Source organism: Coregonus lavaretus, assembly GCF_964263955.1.
Source record: "Coregonus lavaretus genome assembly, chromosome: 2".
Lineage (NCBI taxonomy): Eukaryota > Metazoa > Chordata > Actinopteri > Salmoniformes > Salmonidae > Coregonus > Coregonus lavaretus.
The window spans coordinates 36,855,298-36,878,565 of NC_139989.1; the positions used below are offsets into that span (position 1 = coordinate 36,855,298).

The following is a 23,268-nucleotide window of genomic DNA, read 5'->3' on the forward strand; positions in this document are numbered from 1 at the left end:
ACCTATTGTTCGCGTAACTCACCGACAGTAAATGGGTGGGCTCAACCATACTGCAGACATTGGGCAACTGTATAGTCAAATGGTGCAAATGTTATGCCTCTCTTCTCTGGTATATAATCAAGCATGTCTCATACTCCAAATACTAAGTAATTAGTCCAGCTCGTAGTGTTTTATGATCGTATCCAATGTGTCCTTATTTTTCTCCCAAAATATTAGGGACATCAAGTTTATTTTAAAATTACCCAATAACCTTAGGCAAAATTATAATTCATTTATTCCAATCAAATAACAACATTGTAAGCTATGCCATAATGCACAGTGCATAGAGGAAACCTCTCACACTATCCTGAATTGGATCAGCATCCATATGACATGCAGAAGAAAACCTGGCAGAGTTCATTACCATTCTTGAGAAGAATACCATAAATAAAACAACGTAAAGACTATTTAACTGCCTCTCGGTTTTATTATAGCATTATGTAAAAATATATATATAATCCTTAGGTGCATATATTGTCACAGGGTCCCCGTGCGCCATGTGAGAGCTGTAGAACAGAGGACGGCTCTGCCAGCCCGGGAGCGTGAGAGGAGAGTCGACAATAATAAACACTGCAGCGGATATGCATGGTCACCGGGCCTGTCCACGTGACGGGGGCGCTGTTACGACCAGGCATACTTGAGTGGTTGCCGATCCTCTGCTATTTTCGTGGGGGAAAATACCACTTCAGATTGTAGCATCACTCAGTCATAGGCTACATCCATGTAAACACTTCTCAGAGGAGAAGTATAGAGACATGTGAGGAAAGAAGCGCAACATAATCTTGGATTTTTATATCTTCATATTATAGGCCTAGGCTATAGCCTATTCGGAAAAACGACCTAACACCGTGGAGGCATAACTTTTTCTTTTTTAACGTTTCTTTGTATTAATAGGTTATTGTTAAAATATTATAGTAGGCTATTGCTTTTTGGCTGTTGAAGTAGGCTTATTCGTGCATGCTTATGAAAAACTGTTTCCTAAAAACAGGTGTTGCACCTGAATGTTACGTTGCAAACAATGATAGACCTACAACCAATGACACAGAGTTTATATACATCATTGGTATAAACCAATTGCCTACAACACTGTTGCCTGAAGTGAGCGTCACAAGGTGGGACCGAATCTTTGGGTGGGACTGACACCCGTTTCAGTTAGTAAACTATGCCCTCTTGTGGTAAAAGAGCAGGATTGATCCACAGTGACTAACACCAATGTAACAGCCTGTGGTCTCTAGTCTAGAAGATGTTGAGAGATATTAACTAATTTATAAGAAAAGTGGTAACATGTAATGGTTTATCTTCAACTAATCTTCAATCAACATAACTCCATTACAAGAGTGAATTAGGGAGCCCAGAATTGGCCTCTCCCAAAATAGAGAAGAGCCCAACCTAACAGCAAGCAAGCAGATTAAATGCCATATGCTGTATCCATTCCACAGTACTTTTTAAAAAAATCATTGGTGGTGACTGAGCCAGTAGCCAATTGGTTGCAACTAATCCCAGTGTGAATAGAGAAAATATGACAAGAACTCTCTCGACCATAACAATTTCATCATGGTTACATGATTGTACAAAATATATAAACTACAACAAATTGTAACAATCATAAAAATTAGGTAGGAATATGCATTTGTCTTGGCATTTTTATTCTTGGGAAATCCTTTGAGCTCAGTGCAACCGCTCGCCGATTGACCAATCAGAGGCGAGCATACAGGGAACGCATGCGCAATTTCATTATTTTCAAACGACCTGAGAAGGGGGCCATCAAGGCGATAGGTGAGTTCGAATGAGTACAGAGAATATCAAATAGACAGGTGGCCTTTAGTCATAAGTGTAAAGCACAATGTTATAACGTTCGAGAGAAAAACATAACTTTGTAAAGCGTTTAAAGTTAAAATGGCGTCAAATGAGACGGGGTTGGTTGAAGGCAAAGTGGCTGTCATTGTTTTGCTCTTTCCTTCGGACCTAAAATGGAGGACTGGCTAACCAGTTAGCTAGCCAACTAAGGGACTGCATCTCAGCTGTAACGTTTGTTATTCTATAACTGTTTCCCTTGCAACCAAGCAATTGCCAGTCGCTGCATTATGTATTCTCCAATCACCCGGTTTCTTTCAAACACCTGCTAGGTCAATTATACACATAATTAGGTAGCCAACTAAACTCAACTCCACTATTTAATGATTGTATAAGCTAGCTAGCTAACTAACTTACCTTGTCTGCTAGCCATGCCGGTGTTGTTGAGATGCAAGTCAGCTAATCTCCTGGTAGTTCGATTTTTGTTGTTATTGTGTCAGTTTGTTGGTTAATGTGTCAATATCATACATATTATTCATGGACGTATAGAAATGTGTGACTGGGAAATTGTAGTTAGTACCTACCTGAGATTGAGAACACTAACGTTACTAGCTAAGTGGCTTTCTTAGTTGGGCTATATCTGCTGTAAGAGAGGGCGCTGTGTCCAACTTGCTAAAAGGTGGCTGATTCCTGTTTGTTTCAACATTTGATTTTAGTTTGTTTATGCCTTATAGACACAAGGTTATGTTGAATTAACTGTGTGCCCATCTGACATCCCTCCCTTGTATTTCAGGCTTGCATGGATATCTAGACAGCCCACAGTTGAGGAAAAACAACATCCACGGTGTGAGATCAAGCTCTTTGTGCCACCAACGCCCCTGTCAGGAGGACATTGGTGGGCGTTGGTTGGCAAGAGTTCTGGCGGTGGGGTTGCCACAACAATGACATCCACTGTTTTCACAAGTGGAGGATATAAGCTGGACACAGTAGGGAAGATTGATTTGGTCAAAGCTCCAGCGGGAGGAACACCCGATTCCTTCATCGGCCTGAGGAGGGAGCCAAGTGAATACGTCATCGGAGTCCCAAACGTGCTGGGCACTATCCACAACAGCAGCGGCCAGCAGCTCCAGGGGAAAGCCAAGGTGGTGCCAGGACAGGGACAGGTTACCTGCAGGCCTGGATCTATACAGAACCCTGGGCTTGGGTCGGGGCAAGAGGAGAACTGGGTGAGCTTTGGAGCCCAAACTCCCCAGGGCAAACCGATGGGGGGCGAAGGCACCACACCAGTCAAGAGCAAGACACTACTAGGACAGACAAACAGCAATATGGGCAAGACGGACCTTGCAGTGCTCAACACTATCAAACAGCCCCGGGACGATGCAGTGGGTGGGAGGGAGGTCAGAGGGGCTGCTACGGTAGCACAGTCATCAGAACACAGCCCAGAGGGCAAAAGAGGGAATATTAGGAAAGGACCTGGTCACTCCCCTACACAGACTAGCTGCATACGCCAGATCCTCCTCCTCCAGCTGGAACTCATTGAACAACAGCAACAGCAGCTCCAGTCCAAGAGCAAGGAGATAGATGACCTCAAAGCTGAGAAGGAAATGGTATGCTAGCAAACACTCCAAACACAAATGTATAACATTTCAATTGTCAATCCTGGTCAGTATATTTGGTGAAAAATAGAATTTTCCAGAAAAACCAGCAGCAGGTATTTCCCTCCAACCTAGGCCAGCTCCACAATGCCACCAGTGGTATTGTGATGTAATAGCAGTGCAGCACTATTATGACATTGTTTCTATGAAGTGAAATGTAATTGAAGTCAACTAAATCAGCCTCAAGTACATTCAATATCTTTTTGTTGTACTCTTATGGACAGTAAATCTCACAAGTGTTTAAGAGAATAGGCAACCCTTCAAGACAAACAATTTCAATGCCAAATCATAAGGGGGTATAAACCTCACTTTAGCCCCAATGAGGTGACAGGTTTTTTCACTACCGCAGCTCATGGCGCGGATCGAGCGCATGGAGCGCCGTCTGCAGCTGGGTAAGAAGGATGGGTGTGACCAGCGCCCCACCCGCACCCCTAGCCAGCAGGAAAACCAGGCGGCGACGCCAGAGGGGCAGGGGCTGTCTGAGGGCCGCAGCAGCCATACACCCCGAACGCTGCATTTTGGCAGAGGAGGCAAGGGCCACAAACGGTAGGGCTCCACATTCAGTTAGAGGTAGCAATGTTGTTTTTTAATTAAGCCCCTTATTGTCCTTCACGCAATTCCTCTAACGGTTGTTGTTTTTTCTTTCCAATAGGCGTTTCCTCTTCCAGGACCCCAGGGCAGCCAAACGACGTGCCCAAGCCAAGGCCTCCCAGTCCCCACACAAGGAGGCGCTTCTCCCCAAAGAGAAGCCTCTGGACGGGGAAGAGTTTTCGGATGGGTCTCCTGGGACCAGCTCGGCCACCACTGAGGAATTGGACTACCTGTCAACGACAGACATGTACCTGTGTCGCTGGCATGTGCCTCCCCCGTCACCAACTTCGCGAGAGCCCTCGCCCAAGAAGGAGGAGCCTGTGGCCAGTGAGTGTTACAAACTGTCATGAAATGGTTGTATTGGAACCAAAAAAATAGGGAAAAGCGCAAAATAAGTATGAACAGCGCATAAAAAGGCAGAGACTTCGGCCTAAGTATTTTGGAATAGGCCACGTTATTGCTTTTTGTTGCTTTATCTTTTGGGGAATGTGTGCTAAACAGGATTTGTAAAATTGCATGGGTGTGGAATGACCTTCTCCCTCTTGTACACAGTTCCCTCATGGAAGGAAAACCTTATGGAGCCCCTGGGAGAGGAGGAGGCATCTGATATCCCTGAGGTGGGTACTTGTCTTGCACTGTGCGAAGGCTGGTGGAAGTCCAGATTGGACCCCCGGTCAGGAGGTCTAAAGAAACTGTTTTCTCTTGCAGAATCTGGATGACAATGTCTTCCTGAAGCGCCACTCGAAGCATGAACTGGTTGAGAAGAGAAGGAAGAGGTAAGGGAGGGCTGGAGTTTTCACTATGCTTTGTTTTCGTGTCTGACCAACTCTTGCTATGAGTCGGTCTGTTTCTCTGGCATACCTCTTTTCTGCCTTTCTCCTTATTTTTGTGTGTCCCTTATTTTGACCTTCCGTCGCTGTGTTCTTCACTCTCCTTCATTCACCTCCCATAGATGGGACATCCAGCGGATCCGTGAGCAGCGGATGTTCCAGCGACTGCAGCAGCGCATGAACAAGAGGAAGGGTATCCAAGAGAGTGAGCCAGAAGTGTTCTCCTTCTACCCAGAAGCTGAGGATGGTAAGTCCACCTATACACTGAATTGTTAGATGCTAACACTGTTGGAGCTAGGAACACAAGCATTTCGCTACACCCGCAGTAACATCTGCTAAATATGTGTATGTGACCAATAAAATTTGATATGGCCAAAAAGCAACTATCCCATAAGGGATGTCAGTTGAGATGAAATGTAGTCAGTAGAAATACTGAGCAGGGTCTTGTACTCATTGCTTATGAAAGTGTTCTTTATTTATCCTCAGTGGAGTCCCTCATGATCACCCCCCACCTTCCAGTGGCGGTGTTTGGCCGACCTCTGCCAAAGCTGTCAAGACGGTGAGTTGAGTCATACGCACTGGTTCTTGAGTAACACCAAGCTAAACATCACTTGAATACAATCGGAGTGCTTGCTTCCTAACTTAAACCCCTGTGTTTCTCTATTCACCCTTGAAGGAGCTTTGACCTGCCCTGGCTGGACGAGCGGAGCCGCTGTCGAGTAGAGGTTCCCAAAAAGCAAACCCCCCACCGGACATGCCGAAAATAAATCTGTCCTTTCCAACTGAGTCCAAGAGAGGAGACACCGGCCGGTCTTGGTGCCAGGCGGCACCCCTCTGTGAATGTCTGCCTTGTTATTTGGGAGAGGAATACACTCGGGGTGGGGGAATTGCATGCCACAATCCCCTCAAATCAAAAGATGCACTGTGCCACAGTTTGGACATGGTTGCTGGACTGCAGAACAGATCCTATTGTTTGTTCATGGTAGGGCTGGTTTGGAAGAAGACTGAGGGTGGTGTGGACTATCCAGGAAGAGCAGAGATATTTGTCTCTCCTCTGGATTTCCACTGGGTTAATTTGAGGACAGTTTTCCTCTTTGCAACTTCACCCCAAAAATTCCTCCGCAAACAAGCTAAAGCTCTACAAACTGTTGACGTGTCATTCACATTGACATGCCTCATATTTGAACAGCGCAGAATGGCTCTGTCTCCCATCTGTATGTGATTGCTGTTGCATCCTATAGAAAGGAGATCTCCTATTGGAGATAAAAGGAAAAAAACATTGGACATTAGGAGAGTGAGATGTGTTGAAAGCGCTTCAGCAGCAGTTATGGTTTGTTTCAAACAAGATGTTGTAATTTAAAAAATGCTTTATGAACATGACTTTGTTTCTTTTGGATGGTGTCTGTGCCTGATTTGATAAATTACCTTGAAAGCACTGGACCATAATGGGAATTGGGGAAGAATTAGGTAGTGAGTGAAAGTGGATCTTTATTTTATCACTATCAATATATTGTCTCTGGATAATAATTAATATTCATTCAACTCTGAGCAGATTTCAGGATATTTATAATTTTGTTCACAGATGTAGTCATACTGACTTAATCATTGCAAAATGCTTCAACAACCAATTAACGACACTTGCTAATTGAAAAGATAAACTTGGCAGAAAGATTGCAATGCCTTGATTAAAAAAAAAAAAGAAGCTCGAGGAGGCTAGGGCGGAATTGCGTAACTAACATTCACCCACAATTCCTGGCATTCTTCCGGTTTCCTTTATCTGACTCCTAAGATGGCGGACCGGCGACGGCGAAGGAGGCGCGCGTCCCAGGACAGCGAGGAGGACGATGAATCTGGTTCGGGATCAGAAAGTGGAAAGTCCCTTTCCCCAACGACAAAGCCCCGAGTACGGGACCCTGAACCAGTTGAGGCACCAGCTGTTCGTGTGGTGCCGAAAAATGATGCTGAATCCGAGTGTGTGAGTGTCTTGCTCTCGAGACGCGAAGCCGATCAATATAATAGGACTTGATTAGTTGGCTAACTAGCTAACTCGGCTGACATTAGCCTGCTCACTACCATAATTCGTGGCTGGGTCAACAAGTCAGCCGGCTATGGGAATGGAACAGTACCGCGCGGATAGTTGTCCAGTGGTTAGGCCAAGCCGCATCCCCATGTTTTTAGTTTGCCACATCCAGCTAATGTTGCTCATAAATCATCTAACTCGCTCATGTTCGGCCGGGAACCGTGTGTAGCGCCAAACCGTAAACTAACTAGACAACACAGTTCGTTTGAGCTAGCTGACTTTGTTTGGTAACGCTAGATAGCACGTTTACCACGATAGGAACGCGTTAGCTAATGGTTAGCTAGAGGAAAGTATTTAATTTAGCTAACTACTGTACTATCAGTGTTTGTAGTTAAGCTTATAAGCTAGCTAACGTTGGCATACGTTAGCATTCAGTAACTTCACCCTCTTGTTTTAAATGGCCACCACCACGCCAAAGCTTGTTGATATTTATCGATATCCCTAGTGATGTGAGGAATCCATGTTTGGCACAATGAATGGTTGTGAATGGCCTGGTCATTAAGAGGGTACATTCCAAGTGACAGATGCCCCCACTTGCTACTAAATAATTGATGTAAGAGTTTGTATCATGTTTGCCTGACAACGTGGTGTGTAGGCTACATATTGTTGCTATTTGTTGTCAACCCATTCACATTGTTTGACTAGTGTTATCCTTTCTTAACAGGAAAGTGAAGATGGTGTAGGAGAAGGTGAGTCAGTGTTTGTTGATGTAATCCAATAGCCTGTCTAAAATGATGCACACACCTGAGGCATTTCCCACTGATCATAGTACAGTTAAACAGTTGAAGTACTTTTTTCAGACACATTTTATGTTTGTTTTTGCAGCTGTCCTTTCTGACTATGAAAGTGCAGATCCTGAGGAGAATGGCTCCCATTCAGAGGTGAGTTGCCACTGCTGAACAGAGTAATGCTGTAGGGTAAAATTTGCATGGACACTTGGGCAACATAGTATATGACTAACCACATTGTTTGAATTTCAGTAACGCAGGCTTCATGAGCCTAACCCAAGGTTCCTCATTCTCCCAACAGAATAGCCCAACTAGTGGATTGGCAAGATCATGATGTATCTAACTTCCAAAGTATTTGTGAAAATTGTTTTGTCCATCACCATGAAACAAGAGACAGTCCCTCCAGGATTTTGCTATTCTGTGACCCAATTCCCAGTATATTATGTGAGGGCTTGCAAATTTGACCAATCCTGCACTATCACCTCATAAAACAGTGAAATAATCGCAATATTATCTGACCGATCACCACACTAAAAAAAGAGGGCTCACAATTTCAACCAATCACTGCACATTTACTGCATAATATGGTTAAATTAAGCACACATCAACAAACTTTTTCCCTCGTCGGTGCATTTTTGTGACAAATTGGACAAAATCAGTGCATATTGCCATGCAAAATGTCAGAATTGCCTCAGCGAAATCCTGGAGGGGCTGAAGAGATGAGCAGGTTTCAACCATTGATACAGGTACTGGTATTTCGGAACACAGACCTTCTGCATTGTAGCAGCCCCCTAGTTGCAGACACATTTTAAAAAATCAACCATTGATGTACTCCATAATGGTACTGGAATCCTCTTAATGAGGGCTAAACTGTGGTTCTGAGAAGTGTAATTTGTCCACTATGCATGGATGGTTTTGACTGGAATAAGTACGACTCTAAGGACATTTGCACTGTGCTCTCTGACAGGATCTTGATAATGATACACATAAAACAAGACTAACTCAAGTCTTGTATTTTCTCTCTCAGGGAGGTGAGGAGGAGGAAGAGGAGGAAGAAGAGGTCCCTCCACCGGCTGCTGGGCCCAAACCCACTCCTGCCGACACCCCTGCTGTGGAGGAGGAGCTGCAGGAAGGAGGGGGGAAGGAAGAGGAGGTTGAGAAAGGTGTAAGTAAAGAAGTGAAGTGTGAAGATAAAGGCAACCTGGCAGGGGAGCGGCAAAGTGGGGATGGACAGGTAAGATGCTTAATTGAAAAGAAATTAGAGTTAAAGAATCACCTACAAATATAGGTATATTGGTTTGGTCAATAACTTTGAGTAATTCTACTTGTCCTATCCCTGTAACCAGGAAAGTACAGAAGACTCTGAGAATAAAGGCACTAAACCAGGCCAGAAGCTGGATGATGACCAGGATCGTAATAACCCAGCCTATATCCCCCGTAAGGGAATGTTCTTTGAGCACGACGTCAGAGGAAACGCACAGGAGGAGGAACGGTAAGGGGGAACGTTTACCCTTTTGTCCATGAAATGTTTTCTGTGGAACTAGCTAAACGTGACCAACAACCACACAGAAAGGATGGATGACTCCTAGTAATAGACTGATGTTGTTTCATTGGTAAACCTGTTTATTGATTTATTTGCGGCTTCTTTCCTGTCCTCCAGGCCTAAGGGTCGTAACAGGAAGCTGTGGAAGGATGAGGGTCGCTGGGAACACGATAGGTTCAGGGAGGAGGAGCAGGCGCCCAAGTCACGTGAGGAGCTGGTTTCAATCTACGGCTATGACATCCGCAACGGAGGTGGCTCCAATGACCGGTCCTATAGACAGCGCAAGCCCAGGTACTACTACCCCTTAACACTATTAACCCTGTGTCCAAATCCCCATGTCCCTGAAAGCCTCGAACACTAACCACCAGCTAATGGGGATCCCTAATAAATACAAATACCAGTATTGTCTATCTTGCCAATGTATATTAACAGGCACAATTTATCCCCATACAATGTAATCTCATGAATTACAGCAATAGTCTACTACAGGGGTGGGCAATAATTTTGGCTTGAGGGTCACGTTGAGATAAATAAAAAAAATCAGTGGAGAGCCGCACAGATTTTTTTTTTCACGGGCTGATTTGTTAGTCAAAAGCTATTTGCGGGACAGAAAAGGGGCAGTTATTTGAACATTATATAGGTCCATTATAATTTCTACATACTTTCTATCTAGTTTTAGACAGTCGAGTGGCCTGGAGTGTTTGTTTTAACCCAAAATAATCAAACCATCATTTTGCCTGCGTAACAGTTTGCCCACCCCTGGTCTACTAGCTATCTTCTAGCAGCTTGTCCTGACACTAGCCTCCTCTCCTCCCTCTGCAGACACAGCACCTCTCCCGTCCGGGACAAGCGCTGGCGGGATGTAGACGGGGAGAGGCCCGTCCATACCTCCTGGCAGCAGGGAGGGAACCCCAACAGCCGTAGCGCCCCCCCAGCCGTGGCCCTGCAGCAGTCTGGTCCTCCCCCTTCAGCAGCCCCCAACACCCAGCGCACCAACAACAACCCCCCCAGGCCCTCCTCCCACCCCCCAGCCCGGGGCTTCCAGGGCAACCGCCCCCCCCAGGCCCAGCACCGGAATGACAGAAACCAGGAGTCCCAACGGCCAGGCCCTAAGGCCCACCCCGCCGAGCCCCTCCAGACCCGGAGCCTACCGCCCATGGATGGCGAACGAGGCCCCAGGAGCCGGGGGAACAGAGGGGCCCATACGGAGCGCAGCCCTTCAGTAGTGGTGGAGGAGGTCCGCAGCGAGGAGGATGACGAGCGCAACACCACTACTGTGACAACGTCACAGTCCGTGTACCACAATCGCCACTACAGTGGCAAAGGTGATCGAGAAAGGGACTCTGCACCGCTACGACGACAGGAGCAGCAGCGAGGGGGATCTGCTCCTCCGGCGGACAACCCGGTTACCCGCGATGCCTCACCGGCTCCGGAGCGGCCCGTGGAGAAGAAGTCGTACTCCCTAGCCAGGAGGACTCGCACCCGGGCCACTGAGCTGGGCAAGCAGGCCTCTCTGGAGGAGCCTGCCTCCACCGTGTCTTCCTCGGCCCTGAAGAGTGAGCCCTGGCAGGGCCCCGGTCAAAGCCCGGGGGATGCTGGAGACAGCAGCCAGGGCAGCCAGGGGACAGGACTCACAGGGCTGGATCAGGACCTGGCCAGACTCAGCCTGGCTGGACAGAACTGGGCCCAGAACCCATCTTCGTATCTACGCGCTGAGATGAGAGGTGAGCCTTCTGTCTCTTGAGTATTATGGAGTGACACATTCTCTCATAGCTCCAGCAGCACTATTACAAGCAGCTCAGTCACCACTGCACCAGCAGCCCAGTTGAAGCTTAGCAGCAGCTCCCTGGTGCAGCACTGAGTCAGTCAGTCAGTGACCGTTCAGTGTGGCTGGTTGACATAATGAGGCCAGTACAGTCAGTGTGGAGAAGTGGGGGCAGGCAGTGTGGGAATGGAAGTCTCTCTCTTAAGCCGGCTTATCTACTCAGTGCAGGTGGTGGTGCATCCTTGCACGTAGTCTGGAGCCTGGGAGGATTTTATCATGCAAAATGAAAGTTAGTTTTTGCACTCAAGGTTTAAAGTGCCTCAAATGTGGACATTTGTCAGGACAGAAACCCTAGTTAGATCTACACGTTGGTAGTTGGTTTGACATGAAGCTTATGAGATGTGACGTGTTCCTCACTGCAACTAAACAGCAGCAGCTGATCAGTTAGTTGGATATGTTTTGCTTGCGTGTCGTCAACCCTTTTTCGTCTTGTTGCAGGCATCCCTAACTCTATGCACATGGGTGGAGCACCTCCACAATACAGTAACATAGAAGAGCTGGTGAGTAGGCCTACTTGTGTTGACAGAAACCCATCTTTGTACATAGTCATTTATATGTTGCCTTTAAGAGGAAATCTGGCGTTTTACCTGACATTTTGAGTGGTTCTGTCAGCGCTCACCCTCTTTCTCTCCATCTCAGGGAGCTGGTAACCGGGCAAAGCGGTACTCGTCCCAGCGCCAGAGGCCAAGCCCCGAGCCCGCTCCTCCTATGCACATAGGGGTCATGGAGGGTCACTACTATGAGCCCAGTGAGTCAGTGCCACACACTACCACCAGGAGGCCGGGCACAACTGAAAACACACACTAGCCGGTGTCTCTTTGTCCATAGGCTCAGAGCCAGGCTCTGGTAGAAGAAGTACTCAACCACAACATGTTGTAGCTGCATTAGAATGCTGTCTTTAAAAACAAAGCAAAAAAAACTTGTTTTGAGAGGTTAGTTAGAATGGTAGGGTACACGGGTATCTGTGGTGCTGTGATAAACTGTACAAATAAATATGCTACATTGTTTAACACATGATTACATGATTGCCACATCAGGTACTTTTGTGTGTATATATAGTGTATGTGGACACCCCTTCAAATTAGTGGATTAGGCTTTACTCAGCCACACTTGTTGCTGACAGGTGTATAAAATCGAGCACACAGCCATGCAATCTCCATAGACAAACACTGGCAGTAGAGTGGCCTTACTGAAGAGCTCAGGGACTCTCAACGTGGCACAGCCACCTTTCCAATAAGTCAGTTTGTCAAATTTCTGCCCTGCTAGTGCTGTTATTGTGAACGTCTAGGCGCAACAACGGCTCAGCCGTGAAGTGGTAGGCCACACAAGCTCACAGAATGGGACTGCCATTTGCTGAAGCGCGTAAAAATCGTCAGTCCTCAGTTGCATCACTCACTACTGAGTTCCAAACTGCCTCTGGAAGCAATGTCAGCACAATAACTGTTCATCGGGAGATTCATGAAAGATCTAAGACCATGCGGAATGCCAAGCGTCGCCTGGAGTGGTGTAAAGCTCGCCGCCATTGGACTCTGGCGCAGTGGAAACACATTGTCTGGAGTGACGTCCGACAGAAGAATCTGAGTTTGGCGGATGCCAGGAAAATGCTACCTGCCCCAATGCATAGTGCCAACTGTAAAGTTTGGTGGAGGAGGAATAATGGTCTGGGACAGTTTTTCATGGTTCGGGCTAGGCCCCTTAGTTCCAGTGAAGGGATATCTTAACGCTACAGCATACAATGACATTCTAGACAATTCTGTGCTTCCAACTTTGTGGCAGCAGTTTGGGAAGGCCCTTTCCTGTTTCAGCATGACAATGCCCCCCCGTGCACAAAGCGAGGTCCCTACAGAAATGGTTTGTCGAGATCGGTGTGGAAGAACATGACTTGCCTGCACAGAGCCTTGACCTCAACCCCATCGAACACCTTTGGGATGAATTGGAACGCAGACTGCGAGCAATGCCCAATCGCCCAACATCAGTACCCGACCTCACTAATGCTCTTGTGGCTGAATGGAAGCAAGTCCCCGCAGCAATGTTCCAACATCTAGTGGAAAGCCTTCCCAGAAGAGTGGAGGCTGTCAGCAGCAAAGGGGGGACCAACTCCATATTAATGGCCATGATTTTGGAATGAGATGTTCGACGAGCAGGTGTCCACATACATTTGGCCATGTAGTGTATATGGTTTGGTGGTGGAGTTGTAGAATAACATATCTGATTGTAGAGCACAAACCGTGAGTTTAAATGCTATATTGTCTCCTCCTGCAGTGTCTTATCAAGGACCAATCTATGCCCACGGTGACAGCCCCGCCCCCCTCCCACCCCAGGGCATGCTGGTCCAGCCTGAGATGCACCTCCCCCATCCAGGGCACCCAGGTTAGTGTCTGTCACCTTGCTGCCAGGGGACCCAGGGACAACATGGCATGGGTAGCAGTTACCCTCAAAACTAAGATGATAGATATGAAATAAAAGTACTTACAAAGAACCAAAGACATGAGGAAGGAGAATTAAAAAAAGATAGCTAGTGAAAATCATACATTAAAAGCATCTTTATAAAAGTGGAGGGATCTTTAACATTTTCAGAAGGATTTAACGAGGCACTGAATCTGCAAGCCTGATCTCCTCTGGTAGACCATTCCAAAGGCTAGGGACCCTAATGGCAAATGCCTGGTCTCCTTTCGTTTTCAACCTAGACTTTGGAATGGTCAACAGTGCCCTGCCAGAGGATCTCAGGCTGTGTCCTGGCTCATGGGGAGTTAAAAAATCAGAGATATACAGTGAGGGGAAAAAAGTATTTGATCCCCTGCTGATTTTGTACGTTTGCCCACTGACAAAGACATGATCAGTCTATAATTTTAATGGTAGGTTTATTTGAACAGTGAGACAGAATAACAACAAAAAAATCCAGAAAAACCCATGTCAAAAATGTTATAAATTGATTTGCATTTTTAATGAGGGAAATAAGTATTTGACCCCTCTGCAAAACATGACTTAGTATTTGGTGGCAAAACCCTTGTTGGCAATCAGAGGTCAAACGTTTCTTGTAGTTGGCCACCAGGTTTGCACACATTTCAGGAGGGATTTTGTCCCACTCCTCTTTGCAGATCTTCTCCAAGTCATTAAGGTTTCGAGGCTGACGTTTGGCAACTCGAACCTTCAGCTCCCTCCACAGATTTACTATGGGATTAACGTCTGGAGACTGGCTAGGCCACTCCAGGACCTTAATGTGCTTCTTCCTTTGTTGCCTTGGCCGTGTGTTTTGGGTCATTGTCATGCTGGAATACCCATCCACGACCCATTTTCAATGCCCTGGCTGAGGGAAGGAGGTTCTCACCCAAGATTTGACGGTACATGGCCCCGTCCATCGTCCCTTTGATGCGGTGAAGTTGTCCTGTCCCCTTAGCGGATAAACACCCCAAAGCATAATGTTTCCACCTCCATGTTTGACAGTGGGGATGGTGTTCTTGGGGTCATAGGCAGCATTCCTCCTCCTCCAAACACGGCGAGTTGAGTTGATGCCAAAGAGCTGGATTTTGGTCTCATCTGACCACAACACTTTCACCCAGTTCTCCTCTGAATCATTCAGATGTTCATTGGCAAACTTCAGACGTGCCTGTATATGTGCTTTCTTGAGCAGGGGGACCTTGCGGGCGCTGCAGGATTTCAGTCCTTCACAGCGTAGTGTGTTACCAATTGTTTTCTTGGTGACTATGGTCCCAGCTGCCTTGAGATCATTGACAAGATCCTACCGTGTAGTTCTGGCTGATTCCTCACCGTTCTCATGATCATTGCAACTCCACGAGGTGAGATCTTGCATGGAGGCCGAGGGAGATTGACAGTTAGTTTGTGTTTCTTCCATTTGCGAATAATCGCACCAACTGTTGTCACCTTCTCACCAAGCTGCTTGGCGATGGTCTTGTAGCCCATTCCAGCCTTGTGTAGGTCTACAATCTTGTCCCTGACATCTTTGGAGAGCTCTTTGGTCTTGGCCATAGTGGAGAGTTTGGAATCTGATTGATTGCTTCTGTGGACAGGTGTCTTTTATACAGGTAACAAACTGAGATTAGGAGCACTCCCTTTAAGAGTGTGCTCCTAATCTCAGCTCGTTACCCGTGTAAAAGACACCTGGGAGCCAGAAATCTTTCTGATTGAGAGGGGGTCAAATAGAAAATCTGTGGAGGGAGCTGAAGGTTTGAGTTGCTAAACGTCAGCCTCGAAACCTTAATGACTTGGAGAAGATCTGCAAAGAGGAGTGGAACAAAATCCCTCCTGAGATGTGTGCAAACCTGGTGGCCAACTACAAGAAACGTCTGACCTCTGTGATTGCCAACAAGGGTTTTGCCACCAAGTACTAAGTCATGTTTTGCAGAGGGGTCAAATACTTATTTCCCTCATTAAAATGCAAATCAATTTATTACATTTTTGACATGCGTTTTTCTGGATTTTTTTGTTATTTTGTCTCTCACTGTTCAAATAAACCTACCATTTAAAATTATAGACTGATCATTTCTTTGTCAGTGGGCAAACTTACAAAATCAGCAGGGGATCAAATACTTTTTTCCCTCACTGTAGGATGGGGCTAAACCAAGCCTTAAACGTGATTTAATAAATGAAAATCTATACTAAAAGTGACTGGTAGGCAGTGAAGAGAAGCTAAAATACGTGTGATATGGTTGATTTAGATTTTCTGGTGCCTGTTAAAAGCCGAGCTGCAGTATTTTGAATTAACTGTATGATGGAGTGATTTCTGTCTGAGATGTGTACAAAGACTTACAGTAATCTAGGCTTGAGGAAACTTTCTCCAGATCAGTGATGATTAAAGCAGGACTTAGGTTTAGGTCAGGGTCAAAGAAGACGCCAAGGTTTCTGGCCGTAGGCTTTACATTGGTGGAAAATTACCACGCTTATTTACAATCTGGGTTCTAGCAAGGTGGGGGCCAAATAAAACAACCTTTGATTACTTATCATTGACCTGGAGAAACATTTGATGTCAGCAAGATACTTGTGACAGGTAGCTATGCTAGATTGGTCAATGGGTCTGGTTTGATAAAGCTGTATCATCCACATAGCAGTGAAGGGTATTGTTATGATTGCGGATGTCACCCAGGGGAAGCATGTACAGGGGGAAAGGATCGGGCCCAGAATTGACCCCTTAGGGACACCATAGTGAATGGGTGAGGGCAACGCCGGAGATTCCCACCCACATCTCCTGCCGGTCAACAAGGATGTTATGATCAAGAGTATCAAACGCAGCACTGAGATCCACATGAACTAGAATACAGCATGCTTCAGGTCTTCATGTGAGCTACAGTGTCAAGGAGGGACTCAAAGGATATTTGCTCAAATGAGCAAAAGGAAGCAGTCGACCATCTGAGTAGTTTCCTGAAGTGCCTCCAGACTAGGGATGTGACAAATGTACAATTTGTCTTAACCTTTTTAAACTGCCATTTTATGGTTTAAACGATAAAAAAAATCCTAAAATTACATGTGAATTCTCAATGTAGATATGGTTATGCGTATGACCGCAAGGGGGCAATGCCGTTCAACCGACTGCCGTCATGGCTGCCAGACGGCGCTCACTTTACTGCTGTCCCCCACCCATTCAGCGACAGTGATAGACAGGCACACAGCAGAGAACCTATGTTGTCAGTACATGGGACTTAATGTCAATGCGATGGCTCGTGGCAGTGATGTACGACCGACGTCCAACAATCTGTGGTGTTTGAGAACTCACGCTTTGTACTCGCAGAGCAATCGTTGTACATTTTCTCCATCCGGGCCGTCACGGTTTTTTTCGACATGGTATCTTATCTGGTTCTAGAAATAGTATCAGGGCATTGAAGCAGATTCTCTGCCATTGACAAAGGCTGCATATTAACTGCAATTTCTCTAATAAGCGCTGTTATTTTAATCCACCCCTTATCGCACTTCTTTCGTGTGAAGAGCCTGTCTGTCTTTTGATGGGGTCCTGTGCTGCTGCCAGCAATGGTTTGGGTTTCATGGTGACTCCCTTTCAGATGTTTGAGCATTGCACCTGTACTGCCACTGTAGCTCAATTCCATCTCGCAAAGTTTGCATTTCACCACATTTAACCTCTCATAGTATTGTCATACAGGACTTTGCTGCTGTTGCTTCCCTGTCTCACCCGCTGCCATTTTTCCAAATGTTAACGATGATGACGTGCAGAGCGCTTTCTATTCGTGGCAAATAATTTAAGATGTATATCTCCACCTACTAACGTTACAGCATTGTTGCGTTAGGTATGTTTAATTTGTATTTTTCCGATGATGATCCTGGCCTTTTTAATGGTAGCTTTGTGATGACTGTACTGTGATTTTAATTTTGTGGGGGGGGACAAACCTTTTTCAGTTAGGGATTTTCTTTTTTTACGTTAACAATTTCATTTAGACGTTCACACTCCTACTCCTGACCAGAAATGCTGGTATGGTGTCAGCTACTGAATGGGTGGACATTGTCTCTCGCTTTGGTCACCCCCATGATCCCCTCCGGTCTCCCTCTCCCCTCAGGTCTACACCCCCACCAGTCGAGCGGACCCATGCCCAACCCGGCTCTCTACGCTCCTCCCCCTGTCTCCATGTCCCCTGGACAGCCCCCTCCACAGCAGCTGCTGGCCCCGCCCTTCTACCCTCCACCAGGTGTCATGACCTTTGGGAACACCAACTACCCCTACCCGGCAGGAGCCACCCTGCCCCCAATGTACAACCCTCCGGTGAGTCCTCTGCCCTCGACACCATAGCTACCATATCCGCGTGTCAAATGTTGCTATATATTCTACCCAATGCAACACATTACTGTAGCAATATTCTGACAGCTCTGCAGTTCTATCCAGATTTATAGGAGTTATTCGACTCCACCCTTAACATTTAGGAATGTGTAGGACATGTTACAAACATTCTGGTATTTACACACATGCATTCGGAAAGTATTCAGACCCCTTCCCTTTTCCACATTTTGTTACGTTACAGCCTTATTCTAAAATTGATTAAATGTTCCTCATCAATCTACACACACTACCCCATAATGACAAAGTGAAAACAGGTTTTTAGAAATGTTTGCAACTGTATTAACAATAAAAAAACAGACATTATTTACATATATTCAGACCCTTTACTCAATACTTTGTTGAAGCACCTTTGGCAGCGATTACAGCCTGGAGTCTTCTTGGGTGTGATGCTACAAGCTTGGCGTCATACCCAAGTCAAGGGGTCTGAGTACTTTCCCAATGCAGTGTGCAGTTACTGTAACTCCCTCTCCCCTCAGGCCCAGTCGCAGGTGTACGGCCAGTCGCAGGTGTACGGTGGGGTGACGTACTACGACACAATGCATCAGCAGGCCCAGCCCAAACCCTCGCCTCCACGGCGCTCCTCCCAGCCCGTCACCGTCAAACCTCCCCCACCAGAGGTAGGGTACGGCCCGGAGTGAGCCCCAAACCCCAGCGACCCAACAATCGGCAAGTCTTCCCTCACTCACCCACTCAAACACCCAGAATCCACCTGCCGGTGTGTAGGACAAGGGGAGGAGGTTGTTAAAAAAAAGATTTTGATAATATAATAATATGCCATTTAGAAGACGCTTTTATCCAAAGCGACTTAGTCATGTGTGCATACATTTTTACGTATGGGTGGTCCCGGGGATCGAACCCACTACCCTGGCATTACAAGCGCCATGCTCTACCAATTGAGCTACAGAGGACCATGATGATACATTTGTTTTTGGAGAGTTGGGTGGGGGAGAAGCACAGAATAGTCCTATCCCAGAGAAAGTGTAGCTTTAGGTCAAGTAATACCATAGCCATAAAGGCACTTGCTTTCCTCCATTTTTTTTGAGCTCCCGTTCAAAAGTAGGCGACATGTCTAAATCAAATGGTGTTTTTGCCTTGGGTGCGTGTGAAGTAAGGCCAGTGGCTCTGGTGAGCCGGAGTTAAGCAGCTGAATGTGTGTTTAGATCTCTGCTCTCCAGTTCGTTCTGACAGACGAGCTCCTCTTATCCCCTAGAGCTCCTCCTAAAAGCCCCAGGCAATAATACAGCCTTCAAACTGATGTCTCTTTTCGAGATGTGAGTGGACACACACACACACAAACTTGATTCAAAATCCCAGCGGAGATATGCTTTGGTGCAGAGGTAACCTTCAAACAAATGAATGCCTAACACCTAGCTGCAAGAAAGTCTCGATACTTTTCCAGTGAGCTCAATTGTATTGCTGAACCATGCATTCAGGTCTCTCACCTCCCTCTTCCTGCCTAATCCAAAAGTCGCGCGACAGAGCAGTTGTGCTGAATTGTCCCGTTTTTTGCCATTTCTCCAGAACCGGAGTGGGAAGCCCAGTCAGGAGGTCAGATCCTAGCACGACGTTCCGAATGGCTACGCCAGTCGGAAGAGAGCGAGGGACAGGGAGACGGGGTCTGCAATCAAGGACCAGCACCACGTGTGGAGCGGATGATGAATAGGATTTTTATTTTATTTTTTATCTTAAAAGTTTTATCTGTGATGTTATCCGCCTTGTGTTAAGGTGCACTATTGGTCAGTCGCCCGCAATACTGAAGGGCTTTTGCTGTTTTGGTTCACCTACCAGTGTTTTGCCTCTGAGTGGTGTGCTGTCTTAAAAACCCTATAAAACGTAACCATATAAAACTGTTAAAGAAAGCCCTTGGTAACAATTCCTCTAAACATTACGTGACACCAATGATGACATTCATAGATATTTGTTCCTTCTAACAATCTGTCGTTCAACTGTAGGTATATTCATGCAAACAATATGTTGTAAGCTCGAACAAATGTTTAGGACTGGGTTAAATGTGTCATGTGAGTATTATGGAGCGTTCTAACTGGGATAGATGGTCATTTATGTAGGTTAGCTATAGCTGTGTTTGTCCCACCCACCAGACATTCTACTCCGGTGTTTCCGCAATCCTGCTAATTTTCTAGCTAACATTTACACTCCCCTACGAATTTAATTGGACAGTGAAGCAAAACTTAAAATGTGTCTCTTTACTCCATTTGAGATAAAATGTTTCATACGAGGCGACAGTACAGAATGTGGTTTTTTTTATTTGAGGTTATTTTCATGTTTTTCCCTTTTTAAAAATGAAAGCACTATGTATCTAGTCCCCCCCATTTTGAAGATGTCATAAATATTTGGGCAAATTCACTTGTGTATTAACGTAGATCAAAGTTTCTGAACACTTCTACATTAATTTGGATGCTACCATGATTACAGATAATCATGAATGAATCTTGAATAATAATGAGTGAGAGAGTTTGAGGCACAAAGACCTTACCCTCAAGACATGATAACCTCTCACCATTACCAATAACAGGAGGTTAGCATTTTTTGGGTGGGGATGATTTATATATGCCTTTTGACTTTCTTATTCAAAATGATTAACGATTTTATTCACGATTATCTGTAATCATGGAGGCATCCTTATTAATGTTCCGAAACACATTCTACTTTTATTTACGATAAGTGACTCCAAAATGACAATACATTATTTACCATTCATTTCTATTGGGAACAACATAATCTGAAACACAACCAAAACAAACTGCAAATGCATCCAAGTTTGAATCTTAACAAGCTTGATGTAGTCATTGTGAGCTATGAATATGGGATCAAGTACTACACTTGACTACTTTAATAGACTAGAAGTGAATTTGTCCAAATACGTATGATACCTTCAAATGGGGGGACTAGATACATAGTGCTGTAATTTCTAAACGTTTTAACAGATTTGTATGAAAATACCTTCAAATAAAAGGTGACACTTGACAGTCATCATATGAAACGTTTTAATCTAAAATGCTGCAGTATAGAGCCAAATGAAAAGTTTTTGCTACACTGTCCAAATAAATGTCTCACTTCATCTCGCAACAGCATTGTAGGTCTTATTATAATTTTTGTATGGTTTCAAGTCCTGTAAACGCACACTTTTTAGATAAAGAATACATCCTATAAACAGATGGTGCTTACCTATAGCTAGTACCCTAGAATTTCAAGTTATTTTCCTTTTCTCTTGATACCTTCCACATTGTACTGTTTTTGTTTTTTAAACATAATACTGTATTACCAGAGAACCATTTAACCTTGCCTGAAACTGATGTACTTGACAGTGCTACTGCTTGGTGATCGCTTTCTAATGTAAGTGTATATAGATAAATGTATATTAAAGCTGTGGTTTAAATGAGCAGAAATACTACCACCTTGTAATCAAATGAATACTGTCACTATGAATAAAAGTCGGCAGGGACGTCAAGTCTGTTTTCTTTATACATGGTTATGGATGAATAAAATAAAAATAGGATATCTCTGGCTTTTGAACTGAAATGGTTGTTTGGAAGTTTGCAGTTTCCTTTTTTATTCCCCCCACTGAGTGACTGATGAGGCCTGGATCTGATTTGTCTGTTTGCAGAACATACTGCTGATCCCTAATGTTTTTCCCTTGAGAAAATCCCTTTAATTTAGGCTGTGTTTACACAGGCAGCCCAATTCTGAATGTTTTCCACTAATTGGTCTTTTGACCAATCACATCAGATATTTTTCAGAGCTGATCTGATTGGTCAAAAAAACAATTTAGTAGGTGGAAAAAGTCTGAATGAGCTGCCTGTCTAAAAGCAGCCTAACATCTACAATACATGCATGTTATACATACATAGATATGATTGTGAAATTAATTCAGTTGGTGCTGGTGGCTGCACGCTGTTACAGTCTGCCCGACAAGGGCAAGTTATTGATGCATCGTTTAAATAGGTTTAAAAAAATAAAACCTGAATCAGTATAAATTGAGTTGTATTAAAAGTTATATGTTTAGAAATGGCTGGTAAGAATGTTATTTTAAATGTTTTTTTCTCTGCCTTACGGATAAATAGGTTTGACATGTTTAATTTGACTAGACCTGCCAACACTGTGAGGGCTTGTTTGTTTCATAGGTGTTTGAATATATAAACGTTTTTTTTCTTATTTGTGGAGAAAATCTTGTTTAGACAGAGGAACATTAAACAAAATCTAGGAAAACTATGATTGTCATGTGGTTTATGAAAGTGGAATTGAATGTGCAGACTTGAGAACAATTTAATTGGAAGTTATTCAACGGCTACCACTGGATGGCGACGTTGTGCCAAGCCTTCAGACTAACTGCACTCTCTCATAGGCATATTAGTTTATTGAACATTTTAATCATTCACCAATCAACTACTATATGTACTATACAATGTTTTGTCATTTAAAGGACACTCTTATTTAGAGCAACTTACAGTACTGAGTGCGTACATTTTCGTCATATTGGTCCCCTGTGGGAATCGAACCCACGACCTTGCGAGCACCATGCTCTACCAACTGAGCCACACGGGACAGTTGGCATTGAAATAAAGCTCTTGTGGGAGAAGCATTGAGAGGAACCAGACCCTATGAATGACTTCAAATAAAAGCTGAGAGAGTTAGGCGGCCTACTGGTCTGGTGTAAGAGGAGTGCGGGAGCGAGGAGCTGAGGGAAGCCTAGGGGTACTCTGAAGCTTCTACACCAATAATTGTTTATGAATGAGGTCAAAACTCTGTGAATATTGCACAGCCAGGGGGCTAAAAGCTGAACTAATTCAAACTCCCTAGACCGCTGTGCAGGTTTACTTTGATCTGGGTCCATGGTATAATATGAATATTTTAGCTGAGAGTTTCAGCGTTAAGCCACCGTTAAAATTCAACCCCTTCTTTCTTTGAAGGTTAGGTCGGATTGTGGAGCAATTATGACCCAAAACATTTTTATTGGTAGTCTACCATAACTAATAGGTATATTTTGGCCACATTCCACCCAAATTCAGGTGTGGGAGGACAAGTAAATTTACTATAGAATATTTTACATTTGAGTCATATAGCAGACACTCTTATCCAGAGCAGTGGCACATCGACAGATTTTTCACCTAGTCAGCTCGGGGATTCGAACCAGTAAACTTTCAGTTACCAGCCCAGCGATCTTAGCCGCTAGGCTACCTGCCGCCCAGATATGTATTCCTCATTTCTCAAAAAGGGGGCACAAATATATTGGAGGTAAATTAGAGAGAAGAGAGAGGTGTTGAATGTTCAATGAGGTGAGACTCTCATCTCATTGTTCCAGACTCTCATCACTCTCCATACAGCATTTTCACCACCAACAGTGTTGGGGAGTAGTGAACTACAGT

General features: G+C 44.9%; 2 protein-coding genes across 3 annotated transcripts; both read left to right on the plus strand.

Moving 5' to 3' along the window:
* Window positions 1-1,766: 1,766 nt before the first annotated feature.
* On the plus strand, window positions 1,767-6,303 carry LOC311137451 (male-specific lethal 1-like 1). The gene is made up of 9 exons (XM_084171962.1): window positions 1,767-1,815; window positions 2,627-3,440; window positions 3,838-4,034; window positions 4,141-4,406; window positions 4,632-4,696; window positions 4,788-4,855; window positions 5,032-5,156; window positions 5,396-5,468; window positions 5,586-6,303. The coding sequence occupies exons 2-9, from the start codon at window positions 2,775-2,777 to the stop codon at window positions 5,674-5,676; spliced, it is 1,551 nt and encodes a 516-aa protein (XP_084028088.1). The 5' UTR covers window positions 1,767-1,815; window positions 2,627-2,774; the 3' UTR covers window positions 5,677-6,303.
* A 367-nt stretch (window positions 6,304-6,670) lies between these two features.
* On the plus strand, window positions 6,671-21,347 carry LOC311147685 (protein CASC3-like). Of its 2 annotated transcripts, none has more exons than XM_084184439.1 (13): window positions 6,671-6,884; window positions 7,654-7,678; window positions 7,815-7,870; window positions 8,745-8,951; window positions 9,064-9,209; window positions 9,378-9,551; window positions 10,083-10,984; window positions 11,524-11,585; window positions 11,725-11,833; window positions 13,348-13,455; window positions 17,607-17,809; window positions 18,361-18,501; window positions 19,406-21,347. In XM_084184439.1, the coding sequence occupies exons 1-13, from the start codon at window positions 6,699-6,701 to the stop codon at window positions 19,442-19,444; spliced, it is 2,358 nt and encodes a 785-aa protein (XP_084040565.1). In that variant the 5' UTR covers window positions 6,671-6,698; the 3' UTR covers window positions 19,445-21,347. The 2 variants fall into 2 exon arrangements, with proteins under 2 accessions (XP_084040565.1, XP_084040566.1); XM_084184440.1 differs by having other exon boundaries at window positions 6,672-6,884; window positions 18,361-18,550.
* Window positions 21,348-23,268: the final 1,921 nt, after the last annotated feature.

Excerpts from the sequence above, each read along its gene's own strand:
- LOC311147685 (XM_084184439.1), top strand. The coding sequence starts at position 6,699 with ATGGCGGACCGGCGACGGCGAAGGAGGCGCGCGTCCCAGGACAGCGAG. Across the intron at positions 10,985-11,523 it reads TCTACGCGCTGAGATGAGAG|GCATCCCTAACTCTATGCAC; the intron begins GTGAGCCTTCTG and ends GTCTTGTTGCAG. Across the intron at positions 11,586-11,724 it reads ACAGTAACATAGAAGAGCTG|GGAGCTGGTAACCGGGCAAA; the intron begins GTGAGTAGGCCT and ends TCTCCATCTCAG.
- LOC311137451 (XM_084171962.1), top strand. The coding sequence starts at position 2,775 with ATGACATCCACTGTTTTCACAAGTGGAGGATATAAGCTGGACACAGTA. Across the intron at positions 4,035-4,140 it reads GGAGGCAAGGGCCACAAACG|GCGTTTCCTCTTCCAGGACC; the intron begins GTAGGGCTCCAC and ends TCTTTCCAATAG. Across the intron at positions 4,856-5,031 it reads GTTGAGAAGAGAAGGAAGAG|ATGGGACATCCAGCGGATCC; the intron begins GTAAGGGAGGGC and ends CACCTCCCATAG.